This window comes from Rhinichthys klamathensis, unplaced genomic scaffold (assembly GCF_029890125.1).
Source record: "Rhinichthys klamathensis goyatoka isolate OS25496 unplaced genomic scaffold, OSU_Roscu_1.1 h1tg000011l_1, whole genome shotgun sequence".
NCBI lineage: Eukaryota > Metazoa > Chordata > Actinopteri > Cypriniformes > Leuciscidae > Rhinichthys > Rhinichthys klamathensis.
In genome coordinates this window covers 2442871-2460000 of record NW_026606564.1, presented here as the reverse complement: position 1 = coordinate 2460000, position 17130 = coordinate 2442871, and the positions used below count along the sequence as shown (strand labels likewise).

At 37.6% G+C, this 17130-nt stretch overlaps 1 protein-coding gene across 2 annotated transcripts; it reads left to right on the top strand.

The window, feature by feature from the left end:
* Window positions 1-3419: 3419 nt before the first annotated feature.
* LOC130097155 (lipoamide acyltransferase component of branched-chain alpha-keto acid dehydrogenase complex, mitochondrial-like) lies at window positions 3420-16125 on the top strand. Of its 2 annotated transcripts, XM_056263894.1 has the most exons (11): window positions 3420-3613; window positions 4382-4499; window positions 4643-4718; window positions 5906-6087; window positions 6186-6295; window positions 6380-6614; window positions 10346-10512; window positions 12852-12929; window positions 13058-13249; window positions 15032-15103; window positions 15795-16125. In XM_056263894.1, exons 1-11 carry the CDS (start codon window positions 3563-3565, stop codon window positions 15960-15962), a joined length of 1449 nt encoding a protein of 482 aa, XP_056119869.1. In that variant the 5' UTR covers window positions 3420-3562; the 3' UTR covers window positions 15963-16125. The 2 variants fall into 2 exon arrangements, with proteins under 2 accessions (XP_056119869.1, XP_056119877.1); XM_056263902.1 differs by lacking the exons at window positions 3420-3613; window positions 4382-4499; window positions 5906-6087 and having other exon boundaries at window positions 4642-4718.
* Window positions 16126-17130: the final 1005 nt, after the last annotated feature.

The following is a 17130-nucleotide window of genomic DNA, read 5'->3' as shown; positions in this document are numbered from 1 at the left end:
ATAATATGTTGTTTATTGTGTTCAAATATTCCTTTCTGACTTTTAAGCTGACTAGCCTAATCTCTTGTAACTTTTTTTCCCACATCATGTGTCATATCAGATTATTATTTTAATAAGATAATGCACAATTATTTGTAATCGCATTCTAATCATCAAAATATTTATCTGAAGATTAATTTTGATTATTTGATAATCATGTTAATTAGATAATTTGCATAATTGTAAAGTTGGAAATTATGCTTCTTTGGCATTTTATTTTAATTAGTTTGTCAGAAAATTACTACAAATTTAGTTGTTAGTACAAAGTTGTGTTGTTATAAAATTGTAAAATACCATATTAATATATCAATAATTAAAGGTTTTGATTTCAGTACATTAATTGCTATCAGTCATATACACTCACCTAAAGGTATATTAGGAACACCTGTTCAATTTCTCATTAATGCAATTATCTAATCAACCAATCACATGGCAGTTGCTTCAATGCATTTAGGGGTGTGGTCCTGGTCAAGACAATCTCCTGAACTCCAAACTGAATGTCAGAATGGGAAAGAAAGGTGATTTAAGCAATTGTGAGCGTGGCATGGTTGTTGGTGCCAGACGGGCCGGTCTGAGTATTTCACAATCTGCTCAGTTACTGGGATTTTCACGCACAACCATTTCTAGGGTTTACAAAGAATGGTGTGAAAAGGGAAAAACATCCAGTATGCGGCAGTCCTGTGGGCGAAAATGCCTTGTTGATGCTAGAGGTCAGAGGAGAATGGGCCGACTGATTCAAGCTGATAGAAGAGCAACTTTGACTGAAATAACCACTCGTTACAACCGAGGTATGCAGCAAAGCATTTGTGAAGCCACAACACGCACAACCATGAGGCGGATGGGCTACAACAGCAGAAGACCCCACCGGGTACCACTCATCTCCACTACAAATAGAAAAAAGAGGCTACAATTTGCAAGAGCTCACCAAAATTGGACAGTTGAAGACTGGAAAAATGTTGCCTGGTCTGATGAGTCTCGATTTCTGTTGAGACATTCAGATGGTAGAGTCAGAATTTGGCGTAAACAGAATGAGAACATGGATCCATCATGCCTTGTTACCACTGTGCAGGCTGGTGGTGGTGGTGTAATGGTGTGGGGGAGGTTTTCTTGGCACACTTTAGGCCCCTTAGTGCCAATTGGACATCGTTTAAATGCCACGGCCTACCTGAGCATTGTTTCTGACCATGTCCATCCCTTTATGGCCACCATGTACCCATCCTCTGATGGCTACTTCCAGCAGGATAATGCACCATGTCACAAAGCTCGAATCATTTCAAATTGGTTTCTTGAACATGACAATGAGTTCACTGTACTAAAATGGCCCCCACAGTCACCAGATCTCAACCCAATAGAGCATATTTGGGATGTGGTGGAACGGGAGCTTCGTGCCCTGGATGTGCATCCCACAAATCTCCATCAACTGCAAGATGCTATCCTATCAAAATGGGCCAACATTTCTAAAGAATTCTTTCAGCACCTTGTTGAATCAATGCCACATAGAATTAAGGCAGTTCTGAAGGCGAAAGGGAGTCAAACACAGTATTAGTATGGTGTTCCTAATAATCCTTTAGGTGAGTGTATGTGTCCTTTAGGCAAAATGTCATTATAAAGAAAACGCGTCAGAGGAGTGACATTAACGAATATTGGGTCAAATGAACTATTGGGATCTGTGTGAAGATCCGGAAGCATCAGACCAAACACAAGGCATGAGAGAATCTCCTCCTTCAGTCCTGTGCTTCATCTCACCTGCACACAGCCATGCCTCATCCTCTATTCTCGTCTTAACCCGATCATTTCAATCAGCCAATTAAGCAGCATCTTAAGGAGCTGTTGGAAAAGACGGTCAGGGTCAAGGCTGACGTGATAATCTCACCATGAGAAGAATGACTGCTGAACTATGGGGACAAGACATCCCAGAGACTGGGTCACCTGACCTCAGCCATGCAGTGCAAGAGTAGAGGACAGCATATGGATTTACTCAATATTACACTGTAAAATATTATATGAGACAGCATATCGATTGCTTTAACTCATCAAAATATTTTAAATAAGTTATACAAGACAACTCCTTTTTTAAAAATCAGTTTAATGTAATTCAAGTTGAAATGACTTAAACATCCACATTGATTGTACTTAGAAATTTAAGGCAGCAACTTTTTGGCTTTAAACGTTGTCAAAAATAAGGAGGACGAATAATAATGTCTTAAGCTTTGTTGATTAAAGCAAAGTATAAAGTAGAGAGGAGGTCTGAAATAGTCTATAATATAGTAGCTACGTTTTCCCAAACATGACTGACCTACAATCCGGAAATCCCATGTGGTTTCCATCAGGAATTTCCTATGGGGTTTTAGAATGCCTTTAACAAAAAGAAGTGCACTTTATTGAATTAAACCTGCACTTGTAGTGTACTTTAAAAACTACTGGCAGGATAATAATAATGAAATAAAAGGTCACTTTAAAGAGAGTGCACTTTCACGACAATGTTTCTTAACTGACTTAAGTACACTTTTAAAAAGTGCAATTTGTAATAATGTCAAAATAAAAGTTTTATTTCAAAGTAGGCCTACGTTTTAAATGATAATGTTTAAATAATCTTTTGTCATGCTTCGAAGAAGTACACTTATTTTGATGTATATTGACTATAATTTATATAAGTAATCAAAATAAGTAAGCATATGTAAAGTACTATTATAAGTTGTTATAACCGTAGTGTGTTATGTTATTCCATACAGTTATTAAATTGCAACTTCATTATTGACATGATGGGGTACACATTTTAATAAAAATGACATTAAAGTAGGCTATATTTTATTTTACCATAGGCCTAAATGCTTGTCAGTACTGTATGACAATACACTTCAATAGAAGTAATTATGAAATTACATAAAGATGTACTTTAAACTTAGAGTAGGCTACTTGAGTGGGTCAAAATAATACGTCCAGCCAGGTCGCACTTATAGGCTTTTTTTCTTTTAAAGTATTATTACCGTTATAAGTAACGTTACTTTAGTATGCTTCTTGCAGGTCTGTAAACATATTTGAATAGACTTTCACACTTTGTTCTACGATTAAGGTTAGGGTTAAGGTTTTAAATTCAGCATACATTAATAAAGATACAAAAAAAATTAAAGTTGTTAACGTTAATGAGTAAACACGTTTTGTTTTTCAAATAACTTTTAAGATATTTTTCGCGAAATCATGTTTACATGCTTGAAAAAACGAAACACTCATTGGCTGACCAATGGAGGCGTGAGTATGACGTCAACAAGCGTAACAAACAAGAGGATGCAAAATGAGAGATGGCCAACACCACCCAGGGTTCGCAATTACAGGAAGTCCTGATTTGATTTCTCCTTGAAAAAAACACTTAAGTGGTTGTAGCATTACATTTGAGTTGTTTTTGTCTTACAAGGTACATGTATTGTTGTCATGCGTTCAGTGAGTCGGTTATTCATATCTCGCAGTTTCAGGATGCTGGAGAGATCTCCTGCGTTCATCATCTCTGTGAGGCTCTTGGGCAATCATGGCGGCGATGACATCAGTGCGGAGTTCTCTGAAAACACTGAGGCGTCTGGTGAGTTTAGAAACAGTGATTTCATTAAACTAATATAACTCACCGTGTTAGAGTTTCCTTGTCAAATCACTTTCAGCGAACACGCACAAATTGAAAATATAATGAATAGCGGAAATGTCCTGTCCTCTGCTATAGTCAGTGTATATTCATTAAAGTCGCCATGAAATCAAAATAGGCATTTCTTATTTATACTTTTTTTATTGGATATTGCAGTATTAATTATTAATAGGTTTTCCATGCACATTTTAATTTATATGCCCTCATAATCTTTAATTAAAAAACTTCTCTGATGAGTGATGATGGATCACAGCAATAGCAAACAAACCACAACAATGCAATGATCCAATCAATTCCCATTGAACAAAATCAAGTCCCGGCCTACATTTTTTCTTGTTGGAGAAGACATTTCGCTTGGATATATGTCACAATAGGGAACAAAAGACTATTGCAACTTTGTTTCATGTCGACTTTAAAGACTGCATACTAGTATTCAACCAAAACAGACCCAGGGTCATGAATTTCATTAAACGTCATGCAATTTTACATTGCCATATATTTTCACTGATCCCTGGTGTAAAACTTGCTTAGTGTATTAGTTAATGCATTTGCAGAAATGCTGCTGCGTTTAATTCACCCACTAATCCCAGTCTGTCTCAGATAACTTGGTTTAAGTGGAAACTTATTTCTGGGCTAGTAAACCTACCTTTTAGCATCCTGAGCAAAAAATAAAAAGTTGAATGATCTTGCCTATGTACATCAAATCCCTAGGTTGTATCCCATCGCCTCCAGCAGTGTCCCAGGCTCCAGGCCTTTGGACCGGCCCATGTAGTTCAGATCTCCACACCACTCACTTCAATTCAATGGAGAGGCTTCAGATCCAGCCATGGTATGTGTCGGAAAGATGAAATTCCCACATATGTTCAAAAAGGCTTATTGTACAACATATTAACAAGCCGTGATATTTCTGTTTATGTCATTGCTGTGGTAATAAACTAGATTGTTGCAGTGTACTTTTGTTTATACTTTCAGTGACCTCTGGACAGGTGCTGCAGTTCAAACTCTCAGATATTGGAGAGGGCATTATGGAAGTGACAATAAAAGAGTGGTATGTTGATGTGTTTGAATTTAGTATTGTAAACATGCTTAAATAGATCTTAATCTGAGCCTTGAGTGTTGTCCCTAACAGAAGACTTGCTTTAGTGACTATAGGCTATAGAATTTTAGACTATAGGATCATCTGAGGTGTTTAAGACAAGGGTTCTCAAATACTTTTGTCAGATTTTAAAGGTGTTGTATGTAAAAAAATAAATAAAAATTGACTGTACTAAAGCATGAAAAAACATGTTAGCACATATTTAGGAAACATACTAAGTTCACATACTCGTTTCTCAGCTTACGTCTCGCAATCCTGACTTTATATCTCACAATTCTGTCTTTATAACACGCAATTGTGTGACTTTATATCTCACAATTCTGTCTTTATAACACGCAATTGTGTGACTTTATATCTCACAATTCTGACTATAACGCGATTGTGACTATCTCACAATTCTGTCTTTATAACACACAATTGTGTGACTTTATATCTCACAATTCTGTCTTTATAACACGCAATTGTGTGACTTTATATCTCACAATTCTGTCTTTATAACACGCAATTGTGTGACTTTATATCTCACAATTCTGTCTTTATAACACGCAATTGTGTGACTTTATATCTCACAATTCTGACTATAACGCGATTGTGACTATATCTCACAATTCTGTCTTTATAACACACAATTGTGTGACTTTATATCTCACAATTCTGTCTTTATAACACGCAATTGTGTGACTTTATATCTCACAATTCTGACTATAACGCGATTGTGACTATATCTCACAATTCTGACTTTATAACACGCAATTGTGTGACTTTATATCTCACAATTCTGTCTTTATAACACGCAATTGTGTGACTTTATATCCCGCAATTCTGACTTAATAACTTGCAGTTGTGGGTTTATATCACGCAATTCTGAGACAAAAAGTCAGAATGGCGAGATGTAAACTCGCAATTGGGAGGAAAAGTCGTAATTGTGAGATAAAAAGTCGTAATTACCTTTTTTTTTAATTTTTTAATTTTAATTTTTTTTTATTCAGTGGCAGAAACAAGCTTCCAAAGTTACGGCCTAAACATTAGTGGTGCAAAAGAGAAATCGGCAAATAGCAAAACGTGTTTATTTTGCGGATTAACCCATTCTAAATAATAAATAAAGGTGAATATTCCAAGCGAATTTATGCTGTATGCAGGTATGTCAAGGAAGGGGACAGTGTCTCCCAGTTTGACAGCATTTGTGAGGTCCAGAGTGACAAAGCATCTGTCACTATCACAAGCCGTTATGATGGCGTCATCCGCAAGCTGTACTATGATGTAGATGCTATCGCACATGTTGGTTCACCTCTTGTAGACATTGAAACGGACAAAGCGCTGGGTCAGTCACTGCTGTGGATCGTATTTTTAATATTCACTTTGAACTTGAAAATGTCCTTCCAGCTCTGCCATTGTGCACTAATGCTGTTTGTCCTGCAGAGGGCGACCCCGAGGAAGATGTGGTAGAGACTCCAGCAATATCCTATAACCAATCACATGAAAAAACCCAGGCGACACCAGCGGTGCGCCGTCTGGCCATGGAGAACAATGTAATTGTGCATGGCATCAGACTGTAACCCCCCTATCATTGTGGCTCTGTATAATTCCTGATCTCTAAATCTGTCCTCTACCAGATTAAACTAAGTGAGGTGGTCGGGACTGGAAAAGATGGCCGTATTTTAAAAGAGGACATTATCAGTTTCTTGGCCAAGCAGACAGGAGCCATCCTCCCTTATGAGGTCCAGAAGATCCCAACACCTGTGATTTCCACTGCTGATACCCCTCCCAAAGAGGAGACGCCCATCATGGCACCTCCGGCGATCCCGCGACACATCTTCTCCGGCAAAGACAGGACAGAGCCTCTGAACGGTGAGTTTGAGTGTGTTCCATGTTCTTGGATGTCGGTCAATGATATTCAAAAATATATTGGTAACACTTAGGGGTGGGAGAAAAAAATCGATCCATCGATGCATCGCGATTCTCTCTCCAACGATTCTGGATCGATTCTGAGCTTAGTTTTTAACCAGATGTGCGATGACGTTGAGTTGACTTTAGAAACACCCGTATTCTGGTTGCTTCCAATTCCTCACACACATACACCACTCGAACCTTCCGTAAAATAATCTTTCATAAAGTTCGGAAAGGTTGAAGCGAATTACAAGGACATTCACAGGCTTCATTGCACAGGATGCTGTGAGAGACGCGCGCTTTCTTTGATGTTACACTTGAAGTGTGCTGTCTCGCCCGTCGGTATTTTCCTTACAAATGCTCTACGAAGTCATCATTTATGTGGTTTGGAATGCAGTGGACTTATATATTTAAAATATGAACCTCACCAACAGAAGGCTGCTTTCAATTTCAAATGCTGACGCGCGCTTTGTTTGTGAGACTGCTCGCGCATGCGGCTGTGCGACTCCGCGACTCCGTGTAGTGGTTTAATGTACTTGTGCAAAATTAACGTAAACACAGCCAGTTATGTCTTAAGGGATTAAACCAATAGCGTCTGGCTGCAGACAAGTGACGTCACTTGCACTCTCAGACTTGCACGCTCAGACACGAGCGCTTCCTCTGCAAGTGACGTCACTTGCACTCTCAGACACGAGCGCTTCCTCTGCAAGTGACGTCACTTGCAATCGACGCCTGATCTCTACGGAACGCGATCGTAATAGTCTTTAAACGAAACGCGTGAAATTTGACCGCGTCAACACGAAGTGTTTGTCCGCGGCAATTTTTTACGTGTTTCTTTTGAACGCGTAGACACGCTCATTTTGGTCGTGTTAAGGTGTCATTTGTCATTTTGTTGACAGTTTTTTTCAAATTGCTAAAACACTACAAGTGGAATTTGAGGCTCACTCAGTGAAACCATTCACTCATGTACCCAATCTTTAGACCAAGCCTGCAAAAATACAAGGACATTATATGCTTTGCTTGCACTCAGTTTGCATTTGAAAAACAAACTATTTGCAAAACTCTAAACACATTTCTCTACATTACACACATCATTCAAAACTAACAGCTCTTGTGTTTCATTTGGGAAACACTGGCGTTTAAATGCCACATTAATTTACTGATGACCTACAGCCAATAATCATGTGGGAAAACACTTGTACATAAATTGATCACTTAGAAATCAAAACTCAGTTTTGAGAAAGAAAGAAATTATTTTTACTATTATTATATATTTAATTATTTTCAAGACATTTTGGACAATTTCATGCTCCTAACTTTGTGGGAACAGTTTGTAGATGTAAAACATCAAGATGATGCATTTTTTTTCTTTTTATTGTAAATGTCAATTTACAGTTATTACACACAGTTAATGTGCAAAACAGACAAATACAAGGTAGAAATAGACAATATACAACATATATAAAAACACATTAGCACATTATTCACTTTGCTCTAGTGTAGTTCGACAGTTTACCTTTAATTTCATGACATCGACTACATGTTCAAGAAACATTTGCATGTCATTCATTACAGTAAAGATGAAGCAAAAGGGTTCCAGAGCATCGATTCTGTCCTGTGGAAACTCAGCCTTCTCTAATCTCTCAATGGCTTCCGCAACGTCTTGTTCCTCCATACACTCTACTTTGGGCAAATGAACAGAACCATACAGTGCACTAGATTGATCCAAACACCACTTGCTGGCTATCTTCAAATCTGGCATCAATCGACTCTGTGAAATAACACGGAGAACAAGGGATTGCAAGTGACGCCACAGCCGGTAGCGGAGAGCAGGTGTCGACTGCAAGTGACGTCACTTGCAGCGGAAGCGCTCGTGTCTGAGCGTGCAAGTCTGAGAGTGCAGGTCTGCAGCCAGACCCTTCTCGATTAAACGGACAGGACACACCGCATTACTTCTTTTATTTCAAAAGAGATGCGTGCGTGAATGCAGCTTAATAGATCTCCCGCAGTCTATGATGTCATAGTAAAAAACAACAGTAAAGATGAAGAAAAATCACTCACAGTTCTTGAATGGAAAACGTTCAGATCATCAATAGGCTACTGAAAGCACTTTTTGTTTGTTGTTTTTTATATTTTTCTATGCTCCTCTTTATTATTTGTTATATTAGTTATATTAGTTTAACATTCTTAACATACAACTGTTTTAATAAAAACAAATTAATTTGTAATTATTTTTTAAAAAGTACTTAATTACTTATGTAAACTAATGAATTAATAATTTGGAAGGTAGATAAAGAATCGTTCTGGAATCGGATCGTGACTCCCAGAATCGGAATCGGATCGGATCGTGAGGTGACCAAAGATTCCCACCCCTAGTAACACTTTTCAATAAGGTTCGTTAGTTAACATTAGTTGACCACATTAGTTAGCATGAACTAATAATGAACTGCACTTATAAAGAATTGAATAATCTTTGTTAATGTTAATTTCAAAAATCTTCAATAAAATCTTGTTAACGTTAGTTAATGCATTGTGAACTAACATGAATAAACAAACAGCAGCTGTATTTTTTATTGACTAATATAGATTAACAAAGATTAACAAATACAGTAACAAATGTATTGATCATGGTTATTTCATGTTAGTTAATGCATTAACTAATGTTAACTACAATATATTATAAATGCAAATTCATGGTTACAATGACTTGAACACACCTGTTCTGTTTTTTTAAATATATATATATATATATATATATATATTCTTTGTATATATATATATATATATATATATATATATAATAATAATATCGGGCACCATAAAGTTGTAAATAAAAAAATAACCTTAAGTTCATTCTTATTTCTTAAATGTCATGTGGTGTAACTTCCCAAAAATGTAATATTTATTAAAGGGATAGTTCACTTAAAAATGAAAATTCTGTCATAATTTACTCGCCCTCAAGTTGTTTAAAAAAATATCTTCCTTTGTGTTCAGAAGAAAGACATTCATACAGGTTTGAAACAACTTGAGTAAATGACAGAATTTTCATTTTTACGTGAACTATTCCTTTAATTAACAATTCATGATATGTGTAAACAAACTTTTTACCTTGAAAAATATAGTAAGCAACTTCGAAAATGATTATTAAAATGTGTACACTACACTTACATATATTTGATATATGAAAAATATATTACTTTTTACCTGTTGGTTACACCACATGACATTTTCAGAGTCATTCAATTAAATCTTTTCTTGAAAAGGGCATAAAAGTTTTTTATAACCATATGAAACCAACATACCTGAAAAACTTACCTTTTTAAAAGCCCTTTCACAGCAAGAATGATAAAGATAACTATGACTATAGTACCTATATTGTTTTTAATAAGCGCATTGCTGTTATGTCGTCTGCCGATTTAAATGCCTGAGATCTTTGCAGGGATTTTGATTGGCTTTCAATGTTTTTATTGTTCATCCACCAGGAAAAAAAAAGTGACAATATCGTTCCTCTGTACCATTATAGTTGTGCTGTGGACTTCCCTATTCTTATAGAATTAGAACTATATAGTCGCAGGTGTAAACTGACCTTAAGTTAAGGTTTAAGACCTTAAACCATATTGCCATTTCTTTATCATGGATGATGTTATTTGTCATTGACTTGCATGTTTGGCTTCTAATGGTGATAAACACAGGTTTCCAGAAGGCCATGGTGAAGACCATGATCGCTGCTCTGAGAACTCCTCACTTCGGTTACTGTGATGAGGTGGACCTGACGCAGCTAGTGCGCTTGCGCTCGGAGCTGAAGGACCGGCCCGAGTCTCGGGGTGTCAAACTCAGCTACATGCCTTTCTTCATCAAGGTGCTCTGCTGTTACACTTGGTGTTACACCAACCACCTGTTTCTGTTTGTACACATTAAAAATAATTCTACATCACGCTATAAGATTTTTAAATATTCATTTAAATATCCATTTTTTTGTAGGTAAACTCTGAAATATAAAAAATAATCAGTAATCATGAATGGCGGGAAAAGTCGTTGATCAGATTGTGGATGATCACTTCTCTAATGGCTTTTTGCTATGTGAATATTAAAGGCACACTATGTAATTTTTCGCCACTAGAGGTCGTTTATTCAAAAACAAAAGCGTAGCTTGATGACGCCTTGATTTCGTGGAATCGTGGGAGTTGTTGTCTTCACCTCTACAGCCGGTGGAGAATACGACGGGACTCGGGCAGAAATCATATTCATGGATGATCGGTTATGTATTAAAGATTTATTAGCGTTATGAAAGCCGCTGGAGCGGAACGAGGCGCTGGAGCGATTGCTAATGAGAGACGAGCGCGACACACGGCTCGAGAGCAGTGGAGCTTTTATTATACCCGCTTCTACCGGTTATGTGTATGTGGGGTTACGCAGCGCTGTTTTATCATATTACAGTGTGATGAAAGGTGTTATAATGCTACTCTGTGCGTTCGCTCGGCGGCTACTATAGGGAATGTGGAGATGACGTCACGCCGTGTTGCATTATGGGTCCGCCGCCATATTTACAGGATTGCGCCCAATACCGCTGTATTTAAATGCATGTGTTGGAGGCTGTGTTTGGATTTTCTGTCGAGATTTTAATAAACGTTATATGGTTTATTATATGGTTGTTCAGTTCAACTGCCATAGCAGGTCACACGATCGTTCAGGGAGGAAACTGAACAACGGAATACGTTTTTTCACCTTTCTTTCTTGGAAAAAACAACAAGGGAAGCAGGTCGAGGAGCTGACGAGAAGACGCCGGATCGCGTGGGGTGCCGCAATCATGTGGAAAAACTTGACTTACTGTCCTCCACTGCATACTACGTTTGTTAAAAGTTGTACAAAGCAAGAGGTTGTGTATTGTATATTCCTCGATGACTAACAGTTAGGAGGATAGTTGATGAATGATGTTGAATTTGTGGTTCATGTTAGCAGATGATAAAGCCAGGACACATTGCATAAATCAAATTATATTTATTTTGTTTTCAATTAACAATTTGCTTTGATATTCTGTAGATCTTTTTACATGGCTTTTTTAAAATGTTTGTGAATCATGTTTTTATATAACTGCTTAATAAATACATTAAGTGACATCTCTGTTTCTGTACTGATTGCATCCAACAAAGACCCTTTAAGTACACATAAATGAGCAAAGATACATCAAACTATTTTAAAATAAATGACCAAATACCCTCATTTTAACACGTGTCAACATTGAATGATGACAATAAGGCACAGTTGTATTTAACAAGTTACCACATCTTGTGGCATTATAAAGTAATGTAAATTTCTTGCACAACCTATGAAAACTTAACATATGCTGAAAATAGCAAGCTAACAAACTATGAGAGCTGCTTTTCAGGTAAAATAGCTTGAACTTTATGTACAATAGTAATCAACTTAGCATAGGCTTTGAACACCAAAACTAAATCAGATGTATCAACGTTGTTTATCGCGGATAGTTTGTCCAAATAACGTTTTTTGGCAGTGGCATTTAGTTTATCCCGGTAGGGTCCCTTGTCTTTTTCTTTAAACATCTCCATTTCTTCCGTTCTTCTTCAATTTTACCTCGTTTTAGCCAAACACCCACTATTATACCGAAGGTAAACAGAGATCGTGCCTGTAAAGATGGCGCCCACGTCCCATAATGCAACACGGCGTGACGTACCTCCGCATTCCCTATATGAGACACCTGTTACACACTGCGGTGAGCTAGATCGATATTAGACATGGTAAATATGGTTCTCGCGGTAAATCAGGAAAACGAGATTTAAACAAAAAGACTAAAACTGTGTTGAGCTGTGTAACAATGATTCGTTTTCTGTCGATGAATGTATCCAATCAGTTGCTCACCTGTCTAATAAAACACATAATATATTAAAGCGTCTTTGGTGTTTCCATGGTTTCTACAAAATAAAAATGGAGGGTATGATGTCATGGATAGGCGACGCACGGACACGGTCCGTGTCCTGGTTAAAACTGCTTATTTTTCTGGATTTAAACATTCTTAGAAACATGTTGTGATAATGTAAGTACACAAATCAACAAAATATATAACATTGTTCTAGTGGTTTTTGGATATTTTGATCCAAAAATCGTACACAGTGTGCCTTTAACTCCAGGTGTTTGGGGTCAGATTATAATTCTAGATTGTCTTTATACTGTTTTGTTCAGGCTGCATCACTAGGGCTCTTGCAGTTTCCCGTTCTCAATGCCTCTGTGGATGAAGACTGCCAAAACATCACATTCAAGGCAAGATAAACCACAAAACACTCCAATTACATCACAGCTTTTCTTTTTGAGGCTCATGGTACGCTGAAATGTCCTAAACAGCACTATTTGAATAACAGTTTCATTGGTTTTTATCTGTGTTCTCTCAGGCGTCTCATAACATCGGTCTGGCAATGGACACTGCTCAGGGCCTCCTGGTGCCCAATGTGAAGAGCGTTCAGGCCCTCAGTGTTTTTGACATTGCCGTGGAGCTCAAGCGTCTGCAGGCTCTGGGTTCAGCTGGACAGCTGGGCACCGCTGACCTCACTGGAGGAACTTTCACCCTCTCCAACATTGGCTCGGTGAGGCGCCGTCCACCTGACTTCAGACTTCCGAAATAGGTCAAGTGTGTATTTTCTGCATCCCCCAATGGAATCGTCTAAGCGGTTTCCCAACAATCCTCGTCTTCCATGTCTCAGACAAACAGGTAGCCTTGTCCCAAACTCGCGTCATTTGTAGTGCTGGTTTGAAAGGATTGATTTATCCATTTCAATCGATTCTGATTTTGATGAACCGATATCGATTCTTAAAGGGATAGTTCACCCAAAAAAGTTCACCCTCAAGTTGTTTCAAACCTGTATGAATTTCTTTCTTCTGCTGAACACAAATGAAGATATTTTAAAGAATGTTGGTAACCAAACAGTTGATTGACTCCCATAGTATTTTTTTTCCCATACTATGGAAGTCAATGGGGTCAATCAACTGTTTAGTTACCAACATTCTTAAAAAATATCTTCTTTTGTGTTCAGCAGAGCAAGTAAACTTATACAGGTTGGTAAGTGAACTATTCATCTCTTCCTCTTTACTACTAGTTACAGCACAAAATAAACACAAATGAACATCAGAAGGTATGTTAAAAGAAACAGAACAACTTACTGAAATGTACAGAAAGACGTCAGTAAAACAGCTTGTAAACAATGTCACTTAAAGGTGAACTAAGTAACTTTTTTACCTTAACCGAACAGCTTTGGAGTCATTGTAATGTTTATATTACTGATTTCGTGTTGAATGGTGGTCGTCTCGCACCCCCCTGGTGCCTGTGAGCCGCAAAACCACCCTTGCAACTTTGGGCCGGCGAGCCAGTGTTAGGAAGTATCGTGTGATATCAGGTCTCGCGAGGTAACGAATTGCTTTACGGCAAAAAACAGATCTGATCAAATTCTGATAAAATGAGCATCAAACAGAAATAACCCGGCGCCGTATACATGTGCTGTTGGGCGCGCGCAGCTCTTAAAGGGGCCATACCTTATTTCCACTCGTTACAGCGTCCATCCTACTGAACAGGTACCGGTGTACAGGGGGAGGGGATCCGGCCATGAGTGCGAGCCATCTCTGCGTGAGTGCTATTCACGACAGTACAAGTACTCCACAGCGACTCTAGGGGTCGCTGTTTGACAAAAACGGAATTCCTACCTCAGGAAACCCTTTCAATGACCATTAACTTGATAGTTTGCAAGAAAAATGAACACTGTGGAGAAAAGCATTTTTACTAACTGTATCCACTATTTACATTTTAATTTTATGCTTACTCAACTCGTTCTTCAATAGTTCATGTATGTTCGAGTAAATTCATCCTGATTTTTTTTTAATGATAGTTACTGCCTAAATGCACAACCTTATGTGCAATTTAAACGTTCTAACCTTTATTATAGTAATGTACCAATTGAAAGGATTCACTGTACAGTTTACAGCTTTAGAGATTTATTTAATTTTTCCTTGAGGAAAATTGACATGTTCCTGATCTGATAGAATTGAAACCAATCGCAAGCTTGTGAATTTGTGTCAATGCTCAGCCCGAATCATTCGTCCACGAGTGATATATAAATTACACACTGTACTTGGTCTTAAACAGTGTGTTACCCTATTTGGGCCTCGACTGCAGCCGCCCCGAATGTTGGGCCTCATGATCGTTATCCTGTCCTGTTTGGAGGATATATATAAGGGTCTGGAAGGTCCAAGCGCTTCTTTTATGGGTTAGCAGCCCTCAAACAACAGCAGGCTTTCAATGTGCTTCTATTTGCTATCTGGCGATAATCTGATCTCTCATCATAAAATAGTTAAAAAAGTATTTTTTTTTCATTTAGATTGGAGGGACATATGCCAAGCCTGTGATTCTGCCCCCGGAGGTGGCCATCGGAGCTTTGGGAAAGATCCAGGTGAGCTGCTTGTTTTCTTCACTCTTTAATAAAAAAGATGATTGTTGAATCATTGGAGCTACAGTAAATAATAGTGATTTTTGCTGCTTTGCTTTTGTATATTCTACTGTCATTATAATAAATAATCCACACATGCCGATATTTTGCACCCAAAATATCTAGTCAATAATAGATGTGACAAAAAGGTGAGCATCATGTCAATTTATTGAAAAAAATACATTAAAAATACTATGGCTTCAACCACTGCAGAACCTCAAGACTGTATCAAGGTCAGATATTCTCCTAAAATCAGATAATTTGTCTTTTTTTTTTTTTGGACTTTTATGGCAAGATTAGTTCAGGTTGTTAAATGTCATGTTGTGCCACTACCCAAAACTTTCAATGCTATTAAAAAATATATATATTTCTAAACTTACTATGATATGTGGACTCACATGTATTCAAGGTTTAAGGAAAATGTAGTTTATACTTAATGGTTACATCACATGACATTTTTAGAATCATTAAACTGAACTGCTCTTGCAATGGTTTACGTTCAGAACTATATGAAACCAACATGAATACAGTTCATGTGTTATATGAACTTTTTGTTTTATAATCACCATATAATGTACCATTGTTTGAAGACAAAGGGCATTTTATCAGTGATATTCCACTTACGTGACTGTGCCGTTTCTCCGCTCTGCTGCAGGTGCTGCCCAGGTTTAACTCCCGTGATGAGATAGTGAAGGCGTACGTCATGAACGTCAGCTGGTCCGCCGATCATCGTGTCATAGACGGGGCCACCATGTCCCGCTTCTCCAACCTGTGGCGGTCTTACCTGGAGAACCCAGCTGCTATGGTCCTGGATCTCAAATGAAGGCTGCTCTGGAAATGAGATCTCTGCTGGAGTGTCTTTAGGTTACTTACAACTGCAAAACAGCGTTGTGGCTATCGTGTGAACACTCACGTTTCTGCTTTCACATTCAAAAAGGAAGAAAAAAAAAAGACTAATTTCTTTCCTCTAGATGCCTTAATTCAGATTGAAGACTTTTACTAACTATGCATCATAAAACACTTGCGTCATGTTAATGAGTGTTAAATGCTGCACATTTAAAAAAAAAAAAAAGAAAAAAAGTTTTGTCTTCTATGCATGCTTGGTTAGAAATGAACTGAATTTGTTTGCACAGGTTAGGCGTCTGAAATGGCCTGTAGGTTTTTCTAATGCACAGACGGAGGCTGATACTGACTGGCTCTTGGACAAGCATCTTGACTGTAACATCTCATTGTTTGCCGACTTTCTCTGAGACTTCATTCACACAAGCCTCTGTAGAGCTGACAGGCAGCCACTTCATCTAAAACCACTTGTGTGCCAATGTGACTGGATGTCAGAGTAAAGAAAGGACCATCATTTAACTGGTAAATGAACAATTGGACCACACATGGATAGACTACTATAATGTGTTGGGAATAAAGTTTTTTTTTTTTTTTTTTTTTTTTTTTGGCGAGCTACATTGCTTTTTGCGTTATAATTTTCAAAATGTCATTAAATAATGTGTAAGACATGATCGCATAAGATGAACAAATTTAATTTAGGCTTGACGCACAAGAACAAGCCTTGTTGGTTTTCTTGCTGGAGCTCAAATGAGCTTAAGTGGCAAGTGAGAACAAGTGCTTGAGCTTCTGTTTACCATATTTGATCAATATTTATATATGATTAAAAGCCTAAAAAAAGCTGTACATCATAAAAAGCGATTGTGTAGAACTTTTTGAAACAGCAACGTGTTGGTTACATGGTCTTTCAATAGAGACCGAAATCTCTTAGGATTCATTAAAACGTTTTGCATATAGGTATGAAATGACATGAGGGGGAGTAAATGACAGCATTTTAATTTTTGGGTGAAATATCCATTTAAGAATCACACATTTAGATTCAGATTTCAGAAACCAAAGAGCAGTTTTAGACTAGGCAATCTTGTAAATCTTTGTGGTTTCGAAATCTCAATCTAAATGCATGTCTAAAATGAGTTTAAATGCCACCAGAAAAC